Source organism: Polistes dominula, unplaced genomic scaffold (genome assembly GCF_049000335.1).
Source record: "Polistes dominula isolate Pdom_NZ unplaced genomic scaffold, Pdom_raw_medaka contig_82, whole genome shotgun sequence".
Classification (NCBI taxonomy): Eukaryota; Metazoa; Arthropoda; class Insecta; order Hymenoptera; family Vespidae; genus Polistes; species Polistes dominula.
In genome coordinates, this window is record NW_028301046.1 from 3,175,754 (window position 1) to 3,191,649 (window position 15,896).

Here is a 15,896-nt window from a genome sequence, read left to right on the forward strand (position 1 = left end):
CTGTTTTTCCCAGTAATAAAACTATTTGAAATAATGATTGAATAATTTTACCGATTATGGTAAATGTCAGATTTTACTTAACATTTTAAATATATATATATATATATAAGTTGTGTATTCAATATTTGGAATAATTTATTTATGGATTTACAGGTATGTATATGTGACTTTTTAAAAATAATTGTACAGTTTTCATTTACAAAGAAAATACATTTTCATCATCCTACTGAAAAAACAGCAGAAAGTGATTTGTATTAATCGTAAAGAATTTTTTCATACGAGATATTCTTTGGAAAATTAGGTTCTTCTCACAAATTAGATGAATTAGTTAAAAATAAAATTGAGATATTGTTATGATTTTAGAAGCAACATTACCATGTACTTATCTTTTGTTAACTTGTGGTTCTTCTATATATGTGTTGTACAAATATTCTTATTATAAATATTCGACACTTCCAACACATTTTATATTTGCATTTATTGGATTGACAACATTAGGAATTCGTTCATTATATAGTTTAACATATAAATTATTTTTCAAATCTTATAGTGAGTATGGTGACATATAAATTAAATTATAAATATACTTTTTTATACTTTGTTACAATGAGTGCATTAATATTTTGTAGCTTTAGATGTAGTATTGATAGAGTCAGAAGAAAAAGAAAGTAAAATGAAAGTTAATATTTTGGATGAATATCTTAAAAACATTAGTAGAACTTCTTTAATGTGTTCTCTTTTATTTCATCATGGAGATTATCTTCTTGGATTTAATGCAATTGCTAATTTTGGTATATGCAGTGTAATACACATCAAAAATTGGATTGTATTACAAGATCGGGTACTTTTCAAACAAAATTCTTACTTTCCTTTTAACTGTTTATTATTAAAAATGAAAACTTCTTTGAAATAGTTATTGATATTCTAATTTCACTAGAATGAGCATTCAATCATCAGATTTTGGTACAAAAGAAGTTCATTTAATGAAGTATCTGAAATATTTATATTCCTTGAATTATTAACCACTGGCTATGTTATGTAAGTTTGCAGATCATTTGTAAGAACGATCTAATGTTTATTACACAAAGAATATTCGTTATTTTAGGTTGTTAAACAATAATAATTACGGTTTATTAGCTAATGTCTTCTATGCAACAACAACTGTTTTATTTCCATGCGAAGAATTTTATCAAGAATGGACGATAAATCATGCAATTAATAATTATATGACAATGGTTTATGTTATTTTAATAACAGAAGCGCTTCAAAAATTATGACAATATATATATAAGATTCAATATACATTTAAAATATATATATATATATATATATATACACAAGTCATGTATTGTAATTTAATTCAATACAAAATCAATTGAAAATTTAGGATTATACAGGATTTTTTAAAAATATAAATTATTTTCTTACAGTAATATCAATTTAAAAAAATTTATTGTTCATGCAATGTATTGTCATAAGTAAAAATCTATAAACATATACAATAGTATGTGTGTATGTACGCGTAACATATATAATTTAAATGCTAGTTTTATCACATGTAAGATAAATAGTAGAGCATATAAATATAATTAATTTATCGTAGTCAATTTTTGTTGTTTTTGCTTTTATATGAGTATATCATTTAATAAAACATAGACAAAGGCAATAGATATTTTCTATTCATTATCTTATGAAAATACACATATTAAATTTAAAGATTAAGATCAATATTAAACAAATTTTATAACAATTTTGTCTGTGTTCCATATACTGTAATTTGTTTGAACTATAATAAAATTTGTCACTTATAATTGAATAATTATTACGTCGAATAAATACCACAAATATTACTTTTCAAATACGTTGATATAAAACAAAAAAGTAAAAACAGTAATTTATATTTAATTACTATTTTTATACTATTAAAATCGATTGATTATAATTCTCAATTTTGAAAATTGAATGTATTTTCAATTTGTTTGTTTATCATTGTAATATTAAACATTAGTGTTGGCTTCACGCCAACCTGTGGCGTGTTGATTACGATTTTGTAATCTCAAACTATTTCTAGGGCTTTCATCGGGTTCATAAGCAGGATTTGTATGTCCATGATCTTCAAAAACATCCTTTATGGATATTTGACTACTTCTTGAAGGTCGTCCTTGAATACCATGAGGATTACCTGCCACTCCATATTTATTATTAGCTCCTAAAGTTTGCATTTGCGATTTTCTTCTCATTGCCATTAAACTCGATCTTCGATTTTCTAAAGCTTTACAAGCTTTCACTGAATGTCGCGTAGACATATTTCCAGGCAAGCCTATTAAAAGGAAAATTGATATGTTATTGATTATTATTATTGATTATAAATTATCATTATTAATTATTAATAAGTTACTCACCTACACCTTCAGACATACTAAAGAAGCGTTGTTTGAATGCAACATCAAGCGTATTTATTGTTTGTGCTTTTCGTTTACTCTTTTCAAGATTTCTTATCGTCTTTCGTCTACCAGGTCCATTGCCACTACCTTCATCGTAATCGCCTTCCATACCATTTAATTTTTGTAAATCTCTAACCATTTCCACTGCTTGTTGAGAAGATAAAGTGTCCTCTGTGACATCCTTTAATAGAAAAATAGAAAAATTTCTTTTGTTTATTAACTTTATCATTTATTTGATTGAACTTTAATAAAACAGAGACATACCTTTTTGCAGCAGAACCAATCCAATGTGGTACTTGCCAAGATATGAGCAAAAGTACCAAATCTATGAAATAGCATAGCAGTGAATTGAATGACTAGAATTAATGCAAAAAAGAACACGAACACCAGACCAATAGGCTCAAGTTGCAAGTATTCTTTGGTAACGTGTACCTGAAATATTAAAATGTTATTAATATTTAATATAAAATAATATATAATAAATAATACGAATATTCATGCTCGCATGTGCATTGCATGCGTTTGTGCGTAAGTATTCGTTTTATTAAAAATTATACAGTTTATTTATTTTAATGGTTAATATCACTTTACCATATATATATATATATATAATATACATTTATTTAATGTGAATTATTGATATTAGTATCAACATTAGGTACAATGTAATACAAAATTTTAAGAATTCACTTTATAAAAATATATAAAACATTATTAAAAATGAATGTAAACATTTCAAATATACGCATATATTGTTTTCAATTTTGATCAGAAATTAGATGTACCTATTGTTGATTATAAAAATTTATTTACATCACAAGATTTATACATGAACTGAAAAAATATTTATAATATTTGTTAATAATGTGGTTACTAAACACTTTACTAGTAAGTTCTGTTACCAAATGAAAGTTAGATTTGGGATTAAGTTCCATCGTTTCTTCACAAAATAAATTTCACACAAGTGTAGATATAATTATTAAAAATTTGACAAACAATATAAAAAAAGATAATTAATTTATCACCGTGATAAAAGCGATATGACTATATGTCATATTATATTTCTTCTAAAATATTTATATACATAAATACACGTATACTTATATATGTAAATAGACATAAAAAGCATATACATGTATATCACATAATGCATTAGTGGTGCTCGAACTTGACTACACCTCTTGCAGTGAAGGATCAGTTAGACCTATCCCAAAACATAAAGAGGAATGCATGGAAAAACATTGATTTGTTTTTAATAGGATTAGGATAATAATGGAGAAAACTAAAGATATTAAAATATCAAAGATCAAATCTGAATATAAGTATGAAGTATATGCATATAAATGATAATCTATCGCTATCAAGAAAATAGTAGTCACATTATTAATCTCGTTTTTAAATTATCATTTAAAATCTATTTTCGCGTATCTAAGAAACATGAAATTAGTCAAAGAATAAACTATTTCTACGCATTTACATTTGAAATGCATGTAAGTATATACTTATGACAAAAAAAATATGAAAAGAAGCAAGACAAATAAGAGCAGTCATATCCTGAATTCCTGTAAAAATGATAAATCTTTTCAAATAATTATTTTAAATAATTAGATTTGATGAATATATTATATGATTTATGAAAGGAAATTAATTTTCCTTGAAAACAGCTGGAAAAAGAAAAACAAATCGAATGAGAGGATGGAGTATGCGGATAAAGTATCATACATATAGGATCAAAATGTTATCGCTTAGTCACTAAGAGTTTCAGTCAGTGGACTAGAAGTTTTTCTGCACACCCACAATCTGATCCAACCAGGAGAACCTATGCAAGGCATTTATTAATATTAAAACCTTTCACACGTGCCATTATACGAATAATGTTATTGACAAACACATATTCGTAAAGTGGACAAATGCAGTCACCACGTAACTATGGTTTAATTCAGTGTGCTTTCATTCTCATTTAATTAGAAAATGGAAAATTTTGAAAATATTTGTTTGATTAAAAGAAGAGATAACTGAAAACACACTGAAATTCCATCAACGAGGTTCTGCTCATCATCCTTTTTTTGCCATTTTCGGGAATACTCGATACCTCCGACGTTTCTTCAACGTAGGTGATGTTTGTCTTGACGCCAAGAGGCCACACAATATGTAATTGATCTTTATTCAGCTGTAGCAAGAATACGATCAGTACGAATAAGGCATTGAACATTAAAAATGCGAAGACACTCTTGTTGCGCAGCTCAATCAGGTCACCAGCTATTCGGGCCTAAGTGAGACGATACAAAAAGAAAAAACACATGTTAGAAATGTAGAAAAAAAGCTCCGTCGAGTGACCCAATAATCCACGTTGTTTTGTCTGCTTCACAATGGAAATCATCAAAGCATAGGATTCACGGCACTGCGACGGAGCTTGGCTTTACCTCTTGCAAGTATTCATCATAGGTGATGTTCATCTTGATACCAAATGGCCATTTCACGTGTAATAAGTCTTTGTTTAGTTGGAGCAAAAAGACGATCAGGACGAAGAGGGCATTCAGCATAAAGAAAGCAAACACGCTCTGGTCGCGTAGGTCCTTTAGATCTTTAGCGATTCGTGCCTGACGCAAGTAGTTTTAAATTCATTAATATTTTGCTGGTTTTTCTAATGTGAAAATGCAAATGCACTAATCTTCCAACAGGCAAATGTAAAAGTTTGACATTAAGATATTTTTTTTGTTGATATATTAATATTTGTTCATTCAATATATTTATATATTTTTGATCAGTATCTCAAATAGATGATAAAATACTGACTATTTATTCAAAATACTAACCCAATAAAAACCAGCCTTTTTTATATACTATCAAAAATATTAAAAAACATCTTTTCGAATATTTTCAATTCCGAATTAGGGATCGTGAAAAAAAATGTTGTCTCGTATATTACCTTTTCCGCTTTGTCTTCGTCTATTGGAAAGAGGTACTTTTCAAGTAAATCTTTCCAAAACTGTTCTTCTTGAAGTGACAAGATCTCCACTTCACCTTTTTTCAATCCTTCGTCGCTCAACCAATAAGGTCTTGTGAGGAAGTTACTACCCTCACGATTTTCTTCCGAATGTTGGCTTGTTACCGTTTCTGTTTCACTGTTACATTCTTCATCCTCGGCTGGATCTTCACCTATGGCACCCAATCCATCATTTGTATGACCAGCTATAGAAGATGCTCGTCTTCTTCCAGAAACATGTCCGTGCGGATCAATGGTCCTGTTGATAAGTTAATAATAAATTACACATTATAGTATATTAATACCTCTGTAAAAATTATTTTCCTATACACATACCTTTCAATATTTTCCAATCTTTTGCCAAGTTGTTCCAATGATTCAGCAATAGCAACAAGCTGTTGTTTTTCATCCGAAGGTTTTCCATGTGTACAGAACATACATTTAAATAGGCTAGCCAAAGAAATTTCGATCGAACCTTGATCATCATTATTTGTCCCAGCACCATTTTGTAGAAAACCTAATAATGATTTTTGTTTAGCCTTGCGTTTGGCTTCCTCAGCTTCTTTTTTCTCTTGTTCCAATTCCTAAAGAAAGTATTTGATATAATATGTACAAAAATAGGTACAAAAAAAGAGCTTTTGTTTTTATGGTTCTTGATAGATAAAAATAAATTGTTAGAAAATTTAAAAGCATTTTTGAACATAATAATTTCATTCTACGCGATAATAGTGTGAGAAGTATAAGCGTTATTATTTTATTCTAAATGATTAATTTGTTAGTTTTATCGGATAATTACCGCCCTCGTTTTCTTCGTTTTGATTTCTCTCGTGCCCCAAGTAATGTCGTTCAGGTTGAATACTGAATATATGATTAGTAAAACGTACATCGAAGGTACGCTTATGTAATATATAATCCCATAAATTAAACAGCTCACTTCTCTTGGGTGAAGAATCGCTGCTATCACCATTTGTGCCACCACCAATATTAGAAACATCGCGGAGGGAGAGAGTAAACTGTCTTCTACGATACTTATCGCAATACCAATTACAACGGCAACCATTACCAAACCATAGAAGGTGCTAAGAATTGCAGCTATGAAAACCTGTTGTATCCCTTTCATAAGTTAGGTATTCAGATAGATCAAATTATTAATCTTTAACGAACATAGTGATATTTTTGCGTGACAGCTTGGTACATATTGATATAATTCAATATTAACACATTCAGCCATTAATTGCTACCTTCACCGACATTTATGTAAACCCACGCCTCCAAGATAGTGATACATATACATTTACATATATATGATCGTGATCCTATAGAAGAGATTACATATGAATTCTTTAATGAATAGTTTCTAATGTGATTATGATAAAAAGCTTATTATACATGTTTGTTCGCATTACAAGTGATTAATGATTATTGATGACGTCTAATGACCGCTTTTTTGAATTAATTTTATGTTATGATATATATATATATATTATGGCATGCACTTAAACAGTGAAAAGAATCTTTGAATTGGACAAACCTTTTTTGTCTTTTTCACTTGAACTTCTCGAGTACCCCATGAAACAACGTTTAGATTTATAATTGAATACAATATAAGAAGAAGATACATGGAAGGGATTGATAAAAGATATATGATGCCAGGGACGATACACAGAAATTCTTGAGGATGCAGACAAGCTGCTATGAAAAATGATCCTGATAATGATATTAAAAATATCGCTGATGGTGATCCTATGCCGTCCTCTCCGAGTTGGAGAGCTGTACCTACGATTACGGCCATCATGATCATAGCATAAGCTGTAGATAATATTTGTGCACAGAGAAGCTGAAAAGTATAACACACTTATCCATGGACAATACAATCATGAGAATGTTCTAATTGGAATTTTATATGATATGTTTTTTTTTTTATCCAAAATTATTCTCTGATGAAATAACAATAACAATAACATACATACATCAAATGTAGCAAATTATGAAAAATCAATAAATCCAGATTATACAAAAAATGAACTTACCTGTATATTTGATTTGCACGTAAAACAAATAATCATAAACAATAGAATAGGTATAATATTATAATAAAAACTTGTCCAATTGTCAATTTTAAAAGCCGCTACAAAGGCACCCACTAACATAAGGAAGATAGTACCTGGTCCAAGTATAGTACCACCTGTAATACAATTTAATAATAGATAAGATTATTTTTGAAAATTATTAAAAATCGAATGTTTTTTTTTTTAAATTGTATGGAACAAACCCATTAGAAGAATCTGATAAGATATGTATGGAAGAGAAATATTGTCATTTATTTTAATAGTCCGTTTGGCATCCATCAATAGATCCATAATATTAGCTATAGTCGAAGGTACCCATCGACGACGTTGATTATAAAATTCATTAAATCCTTCTGGTGCATGAGTGTAAGCATCACTTGCTGCTGAATATTCGACCTAATCAAATATTATTTCATTATTAATTTTTATTCAATTCTTGAATAAAACAATATCTTTAGAGTGATTAACTTACTCTATAGCCACGTTGTAAAAGTAATGTACAAAGCCAACGATCTTCTCCCTGATCGTATTGCACGTAATGTCTAGCTTCATCAGATCTTGTTGTATACTTTTTCATAACATTATCATCCATCAATGCTTTTCCTCTAAACAAAGAGAAACAACCAGGACTACAAAGTACACAACCGATCATGTGTTCTGTTGCCTTTTGCAACCAATGACCAATCGCATATTCGAACATTTGATACCAAACCATAGGACCTAAATATCAATATTACTTATACTTTCTAATATTTTATAAATAGAGTTGTCAAACATTAGAATCAAACAATATACCTGAACCAACTGGATGAATACGACCACACGCCGCACCAAGATTCTTATTCTTTTTCATCAAATCAACAAGAAGTTTGACAGCAGCCGGTTGAAAATCAATATCACCATCTAATGTTAATAAATACGTATTTTCGGCAATAACTTCTTTACGATCTACACTAATTGGTAATTCCATTAAACGATGTCCCAACAAGTAATACATGTACATGACCTAATGAAATATTATAATCATTTATAGATTTTTCTATTTCTAAATATAATAGGAAAATACAAAAACGATTTTATATACCTGACTCCATCTTTTTCTGTGACGAATTTTACTTTTATCTTTCAAATGAGCAATCATTTTAGTTTTACCAGGAAGTGTCCATACCAATCTTCCACCATAAGGTGTCGGGAATTTTTTTGGATCTTTGACATGTGTTCTTGTCCGATGAACATCAGTAGCTGCTTCATCTAATGTTGAAACTAATAATTTCACAAATCGGTTAACTTGTGATTCGTTTTCGTCGTGATCGGATAATTCGAAAGCATCATCGAAGAAAATATGAGCTGTATAAAAGATAATTAAATTAATTGCGAAAATTATATGTATGTATCTAACATATGTTTTCATTATTGAATTATTTAACTTACTTTCAAACTCATAATAATCTGGATCAACAACTTTAAGATATTTTTGTGCCACACGTCTAGCTGATTGATCTTCGTCTAATCGCAATATACTTTTCAAAAATTCCATCATTTCTTCTTTGTTTTCATGCCACATGGTTGCACACGCGTATATTCTGGTCACGTGGTCGCTACTTTTTACAGTTGAAGGTGGAGTGGTTGAACCATCTGTTTGTTCATATATAGTCTCATAATCTCCATCACCTTTTTCTTTTTCTATCTCTGCCAAATCCTAAATGATAACAGGACGTTGTTATAGATTCAACATTTTTTATTCTCTTGTTTTTTATAAAAGCTAGTACAATACCGACCTCCACTTTAACTTCTGGTTGATCGTCTCTCTTTCTATTCAAACCCATCGATTGATCGATCAATAATGAATCATACATCGGTACAACGAATAATTTTTCAGTAGCTGCTAAACGTTCACATTTTGGTGTCCAAATATGTAAAGTTATCCAAGTTTGTGAGAGCAACCAAAGTAACCAAACCCAGCCATATTGTTGAGTTATAAAATCGTTTAAGAAATATAAACGAGGTGATTCGTAAAATAAATAATCCGGAATAATTCCGTGGAAAAAGCAAGGATTAGTATTGCGTAGACCACAAGCAGCTATTAGCAAAGAAATAGTTACGGGTATTGTTAAATTTACAGGGAATGCATAACTGAATCCTTGGATCAGAATTTTGCACGCGAATTTGCCTAAAAACATATATTATTCATTAAAAATAATGATCTTTAAAAACATAGTAATAAAATGATGATTTTCATTTTGTATTTACCAAAAATATATGCGAAATATGCGCTAAATATTTGTAACAATAAGACATAAATTGGTGTATTGAAATCTGCCATAATGTCAATGTCGCTGTTTGGTAAAATGTCTCTTAGATCTGCCAATGTACTATTGGTACTTTGCGTTACCATTGCGTATACAATAATTTTATGTTCTCCAAAAGCAGTACCAAACATTGTAAATAAGTGACCAATATTCTCCCCTTTTAAATGTAGTATAGTTAAAGCACTAATGAAAAATGCTATAATCTTCCAGAATGAAACGAACATGTACGTAAAATATCTAGTCAGTCTCAATTCTCTCTTTACTCGAGCCAGCATTTTGATGAAGCCTGTATCAAATAAATACAAAAATAATGAGAAAAATTTGTTCAAATTTATAAATTAATAATAAATATGAGCCTTACCAATACTGCTTTGCAAGGAAACGTAATTCTCCCACCAACCACATGATACAAGTATTAAAGCTGGAGGAATAATCCATAAGGAAGATTTTGATGTGTCTAACAGAGGCCAAAGGACGAAACTCGTTGCTTGAGCAGTTAACGCAGCAAGGTCAACTAGTACGAGAATAAACCTCTTTGATTCATCTTTATTTTTGTTCCGTGATAAGAGTCCTGGAATATGTACATTTAAGAATATAAAATCATTCGTAAAATTAATTTAATAAGAAAAATATATTGAATCTTATGTACCTAATAATCCAGGTATGAAACAAACGCAATTAGTTAACATAATTCCTTTTACAACATCGATTTCTGGAAGAATTAACAAAAACAATAAGGCCAGTCCAACGACATGAAATGTTTCCATAAGGAAGACAAGGAAGAAATGAGAGTATGGTGGTTTTTTCCATGATTTAAAAATACATATACGTATACTACGTATCAGAGCACCAAATTCTGGTACTGCAAATGCGATTATAATACACCAAATCCATGCGATTCTTTCTTCTTCTGGTAACTTTGCTACATAATCTTTTTCCCGACCTACAAATAATGTAAATTCATCTAACAATTGTTACTAACTATTATTAAAATATAAATTATTATATGTATCAAAATGTTACCTAAATCCTTGTTGCAATAAAGGATTTTACGATCCGATCTCAATTGGGATGTCATAAAAAAGATCGTTCCTTTGGATATTACACCGCTGACTAATACTATTATGAAAACGAGTAAATAAATGAAAACTTTTGTTAATTGGACGGTCCTTTCAAGACATTTTTGATTTGCCATTGAACCCGAATCGATTTTCGGTGGTGGGTTTCTAAACACGTCCCATTCTTTCGTTTCCTCGACGGGTCTTCTGCTGTGAGAAAAGAAACAAATAAGGATTTTAATCGATAAAATTCCAAGAAAAAATTAATATATTTATTTAATTCAGTTGAATAAAAAATAAAGTTTTATTACCTTTCGGCATAATCTTGAATAACAGGGGTGCTTTCTCCATCGGAAAAATCGTCTGGTCCGGTGACCCCACCACCGTGTAGACTGCCATTGTGTTTCGGAGCTTTTGACATTCTGTAAAAATACAAAAATTCAAATATTTGAATTAAAAAACTCGTGATCATTTTATTGAAGTCAACAAATACATTTTTGTTATATCAATATTGAATTATTTTAATATCAAAAATACCTACATAAAACGAAGAATACATAAGAAAAATAGAAGATGTATTTATTAATAAAAGTTGATATATCGTCATATTCAATAAACCTTAACGAAATAAACATAGAGAAGAAGTAATGACCGATGCGGAACCTTTTTCGCTCTAGATATTCCAGTGACGTGCCACGTAACGGATTTGTTGTCTATCAGCTTTCTCTCCTTACCCATAATAAGTAAACGATGTTGTAAGTTAATCCATTGCAACTATTGTATATAGTATATGTACACATATACATAGATACTTGTTTATCTTTCATTTAATATAAGTGCATTGAATTAATATCGCTCTCTACTTTTATATAAAAGAAAAAATACATAATTACATATACTAAATGTTTTTATAAATTTATTCCTCATCGTACTCTCCTTTTTTTTTTTTTTTTTTTGAATAAAAAAATCTCATCATAGTATCAACTCTCTTTCCACGTGTTTTATTTTTGTTTACTAATAATTAATGTACAATGGTAAAAGATAATGAGAAAAGAAAGATTATATCTGAAAGAATAGAATTTCTTTTCTCTTCTACTATCCTTTATATTGTATCCTTGTACAAGGAGATCTGAGAGAAGGTTTCTGGTTCCTGACTATTAAAAGTGAAAGGAAACGAAACACGCGGCAGATAATGTAGCAAGGCCATCCACAAGACAACTGGCAGTGTAGGTTACCGCCCTCAAGATACGTTGCAGTATTGGCTTCTTGTACGACCCTCGACATACTTATATATATATGTATAAATGTGCATATAAATACATATACACAAGTCTCCCTTTCTTGTTAGAGTCGTTGTTCAACATTCTTTTCCTTTTCCCAATTTTTTAAAGTACCACTATCTTCTAAGAATAGTATACACACTCTGTACTTACTCTCCTCTGCAACGTTATTTCGCTTTTAGCTAAAATTTACTTGAGATGTTTCTACATCTCATTGAATTTTAACATATACTACAACTATTTGCATATATAGTTTCACTTCTATTTTTCTAACATCTGTTACGATCAAACATGTTTCTTTTTTTTCTAAGTTCACGTTCTATTTAACATAAATTCTACTTTTCCTTTAATATAATTGCTAATATTATTTATAAGAAAATATTAATTTTTCTTTCCTTTGTTGCATTATTCATTTATTCAATTAATAATTATAATATTCTACATTTTATTATAAATAATTGCAAGCAAGCTTTTATCGATGCAAAAATGTGAGTTAGGAATGTTGCTAAGATACGATAAAAGCTTCGATATAAATCGATTGCAAATTGAAAAATGTCTTATCTAATTTTCTAGAGAAATCAATGAAATTTTTTTTCTATTCCATTATTTCCTGTAGATTACGTTTTCTTAATTGTACAAATAGTTTGAGTAATAAATAAAAGACAATAGAAATGAATCATGTGCAATTTATTGTATTTTCACATACGATTGAATTTAATTGATTTATTTTGAATAATTCATAGTAAGTACGAGGACGATTTTGGTAAAAGAAGATGTCGTACGTCGACCTCGCCATTGACATAAGCAAGTTCCGTTATTTTTTCGGTAATAGCCTAGTTTGATGATACTATCTTAACGGACAATTATTATTTCTTCTGTATCTTCAAGAAAGATAAAAGATACACAACAAATCACATTTCTTTGTTTTTATTTATAAAACTTTTTTCTTTAAATATGTTTCATGTAAAAAAAAGGAAATGTATTTATAAATGCATTTTATTACGAGATATGTTAAAGTAATTATAAATTCGGAAATTTGCATATATCATTCATCGGAATTATGTTTCATCAAATATGTTGCATCATTGAATTAAAATAAACTTTCCGTGTTTCTACTAAATTAAACTTTCCCAAAAAAAAAAAAAAATAAGAAAAAGTAGTAAAAGGGGACAACCGGATTTACAGATCATCGTGTTATTGAGTTGATGAGTAACATCAGAATTTTCAATGTAAAAAATATATTAATAATAAAATACTTAATCAAAATTATTCATTATAGATATTAAATATCAATTATTATAAAATATACTATTATTATTTATTTAATACTAAATATACTAGACCAGTCATTTTGACTGGTCGGACCATTTTGATTCAAAATTTCTACTTCATGTAACATTTGATTTCTGTAAATAATTAAGCGTTTTGTTATTTTAAAATATCTATAAATCCATTTATCTATTAAAATTATTATTGTTAAACATTTTTTTGTTATTTTTTAAAAGTAAATAAAGACTCGAAGCCTGAAAAAGCATTTTTTTGTATACACTAGTCATTTTGACTAGTGTGGTAGAAATAGGTATACTGAAAATGGTGGTGTATTTAGTATTAAATATAAATGATCAAAGTTTTATTATAACTTTATATATACTAATCAATTAAATGCATTTATACAATGAACCATTTTTAACGTGACATAATTTTTTTTTGGATAATCAAAAATAATAATGTACTCACATTTCATTATCGAAAACAAATCGCATCACTATCGAAACGATTAATGTAATCAAATTATAAAACTTATTTATTTTTTGAAAGACAACTTTAGTCAACGTGTGTATTTCACAACGTTCGAATTAAACTTAATTCTAATCATTACGAAGATCAATACGAAGAGTATACGTCTATTATTGAAGATTATATTACACCGTATCTGATACAATCTTTTGATATCTCTGACATTTATCTCTTCCCTTTCCCCTCTCTTTTATTTCACCTTTTTCTCATTTCTTTTTTATGAAACATTCGATCGTCATAAAAAGTGAAACGCGATTCCAATATACATACTAACATATATCAAATATAGCTATGTAATATACTTATTATATATATATATATATATATATATATATATATATATATATATATATATATATATATATATATATAATAAAATATTTAATAATTTACATTAATATATAATAATAATAAAATTTATAATAAAATACATATATATATGTTAGAATTAATGTGAAAAAATGTGGATTTTATAGAATATATATAAATAACAAAAAAAAAACCTTTAACGCAACAAAAAAATAACAATATCGATAAATTTCTGATTCATCTGAATCCAATGTCGCATATATATAGTACTTTAGATAAGAAATATGTTATTAATTTAATAAAGGTAAAATAAGATAAAAGAGAAAGGATAGAAGGAGGGGGGGAAGGTAAGAAACATAGCAAGTTATTGATGCAACAATGTCACGAAGACAATCTCATTCAATAAAAATCTCTTCGACGATGACTACAGTCATCATTCGGATAAAATTGCGAAACAAAAATATAAAAAAAGAAATATATATTTCTCATGATCGTTCTAACTCGCGAAAAATTTCAAATAATCAAGAGACACTTTATAACAGTGATACTGAAGATAAAATGTCATAAGTGTTATAACATGAATATAACATTTAAAATTAGAAACAAAAAGACTCTCTTACCTGTTATTAATAAATGAATCTTGACAATTCTTCTCGATAGTACAGTAAAACTATACGTGATCGGAAGTTAATACATTCGAAGAAATTATTCGAACATTATAATATACAGCTGTCGTAATTATTTTCATTCACTTTTATTATTTTTTGTATAATTCAAAATCGTTTCACGTATTTCATTTCAAAGATAAATACACTTGGTGAAAAAACAAATCGCATTTTTTATAGTTGTTTTTTGCATTCCCTCACAGTACTCGTTTTTAAAAAATTTTTTTTTTTTTAAATATTTAACACCACAACGATCACTACATATTTGGCGAACGATGAAAGAATGAGGGGGAAAAAAAGAAAGGTGTATCAAGGGGAGGTATAAAAATTAAGTTAAATAGAGACAATAAATGAAAGAGAGACAAAGAAAGATAGAAGAAGAAGGAAAAGAGACAGAGATACTTGGTAGCTCTCAAAGTGAAAGTACGAAGTTAGAGGTAATCGGTAGACGAACGACTGGCGAAGTGGTTTTACGGATCTACCAAGAAGGTGTATAGGACGACGATTCACGAATGCCCCCGCATTCGAGTTCCTCCACGCTTACTATGTTAACTTTCACAAGGAGAGTGGCGGATACACAAAGATAGTGAGAGGGAGAGAAAAGAACAACCTTAATAGAAAAAGGTTGAGGAATATAAAAAGTAAAAAAAAACACCGCGTTAAAAGATATTCGTAATATTCGACATGACTGACCCAAAATGAGATTCTAAGCTCTCTATGGTGTTATATCTAGGAGACGATATTTAAAATATATATATATTAACGAAAGGGTTCTAGTTTCAATGTAACACGCAACCTTTTTGTAATAGAATAAAGATATCGATTTCTTATCAACATTCGAGATAACAAATATTTTTTTTATTACGTTTAAATCGATTCAACTAAATACCTTTCTAACTGATAATATGTTTTAATAGAATACTATTCGAATAAGTACATTTTCTATTATAGTTATAATTATATAATATATATTTTTATA

General features: G+C 28.7%; 2 protein-coding genes and 2 long non-coding RNA genes across 10 annotated transcripts in view; 3 read left to right on the forward strand and 1 right to left on the reverse strand.

Moving 5' to 3' along the window:
* LOC149031632 (uncharacterized) lies at window positions 1-2,998 on the forward strand. Its single transcript, XR_016177580.1, has 2 exons — window positions 1-153; window positions 2,719-2,998. It is a non-coding gene; the product is annotated as an uncharacterized LOC149031632 (long non-coding RNA).
* On the forward strand, window positions 173-1,307 carry LOC149031633 (uncharacterized). Its single transcript, XM_089175390.1, has 2 exons — window positions 173-549; window positions 630-1,307. The coding sequence occupies exons 1-2, from the start codon at window positions 354-356 to the stop codon at window positions 911-913; spliced, it is 480 nt and encodes a 159-aa protein (XP_089031516.1). The 5' UTR covers window positions 173-353; the 3' UTR covers window positions 914-1,307.
* kkv (hyaluronan synthase-like protein kkv) overlaps window positions 1,987-15,896 on the reverse strand; it is a 22,922-nt gene continuing 9,012 nt past the window's right edge. Inside the window, exons 1-20 of one of the 7 annotated variants that reach the window (XM_089175376.1) lie at window positions 14,873-15,740; window positions 11,178-11,288; window positions 10,832-11,073; window positions 10,458-10,751; window positions 10,170-10,379; window positions 9,750-10,094; window positions 9,278-9,669; window positions 8,931-9,198; window positions 8,584-8,846; window positions 8,295-8,505; window positions 7,972-8,219; window positions 7,703-7,895; window positions 7,461-7,615; window positions 6,227-6,532; window positions 5,767-6,014; window positions 5,374-5,689; window positions 4,868-5,044; window positions 2,709-2,876; window positions 2,403-2,625; window positions 1,987-2,320 (exon numbers count right to left, since the gene is read on the reverse strand). In XM_089175376.1, coding sequence (XP_089031502.1) covers window positions 1,998-2,320; window positions 2,403-2,625; window positions 2,709-2,876; window positions 4,868-5,044; window positions 5,374-5,689; window positions 5,767-6,014; window positions 6,227-6,532; window positions 7,461-7,615; window positions 7,703-7,895; window positions 7,972-8,219; window positions 8,295-8,505; window positions 8,584-8,846; window positions 8,931-9,198; window positions 9,278-9,669; window positions 9,750-10,094; window positions 10,170-10,379; window positions 10,458-10,751; window positions 10,832-11,073; window positions 11,178-11,287 — 4,692 coding nt within the window. In that variant the 5' untranslated portion in view covers window position 11,288; window positions 14,873-15,740 and the 3' untranslated portion in view covers window positions 1,987-1,997. Of the gene's footprint in view, window positions 2,321-2,402; window positions 2,877-4,536; window positions 4,714-4,867; window positions 5,045-5,373; window positions 5,690-5,766; window positions 6,015-6,226; window positions 6,533-6,961; window positions 7,268-7,460; window positions 7,616-7,702; window positions 7,896-7,971; window positions 8,220-8,294; window positions 8,506-8,583; window positions 8,847-8,930; window positions 9,199-9,277; window positions 9,670-9,749; window positions 10,095-10,169; window positions 10,380-10,457; window positions 10,752-10,831; window positions 11,077-11,177; window positions 11,289-11,529; window positions 12,340-13,883; window positions 14,010-14,872; window positions 15,741-15,896 lie in introns of those variants that run through there. The other 6 variants (XM_089175373.1, XM_089175375.1, XM_015336153.2 and 3 more) reach the window with 6 other exon arrangements.
* LOC149031634 (uncharacterized) lies at window positions 6,425-7,451 on the forward strand. Its single transcript, XR_016177581.1, has 2 exons — window positions 6,425-6,557; window positions 7,084-7,451. It is a non-coding gene; the product is annotated as an uncharacterized LOC149031634 (long non-coding RNA).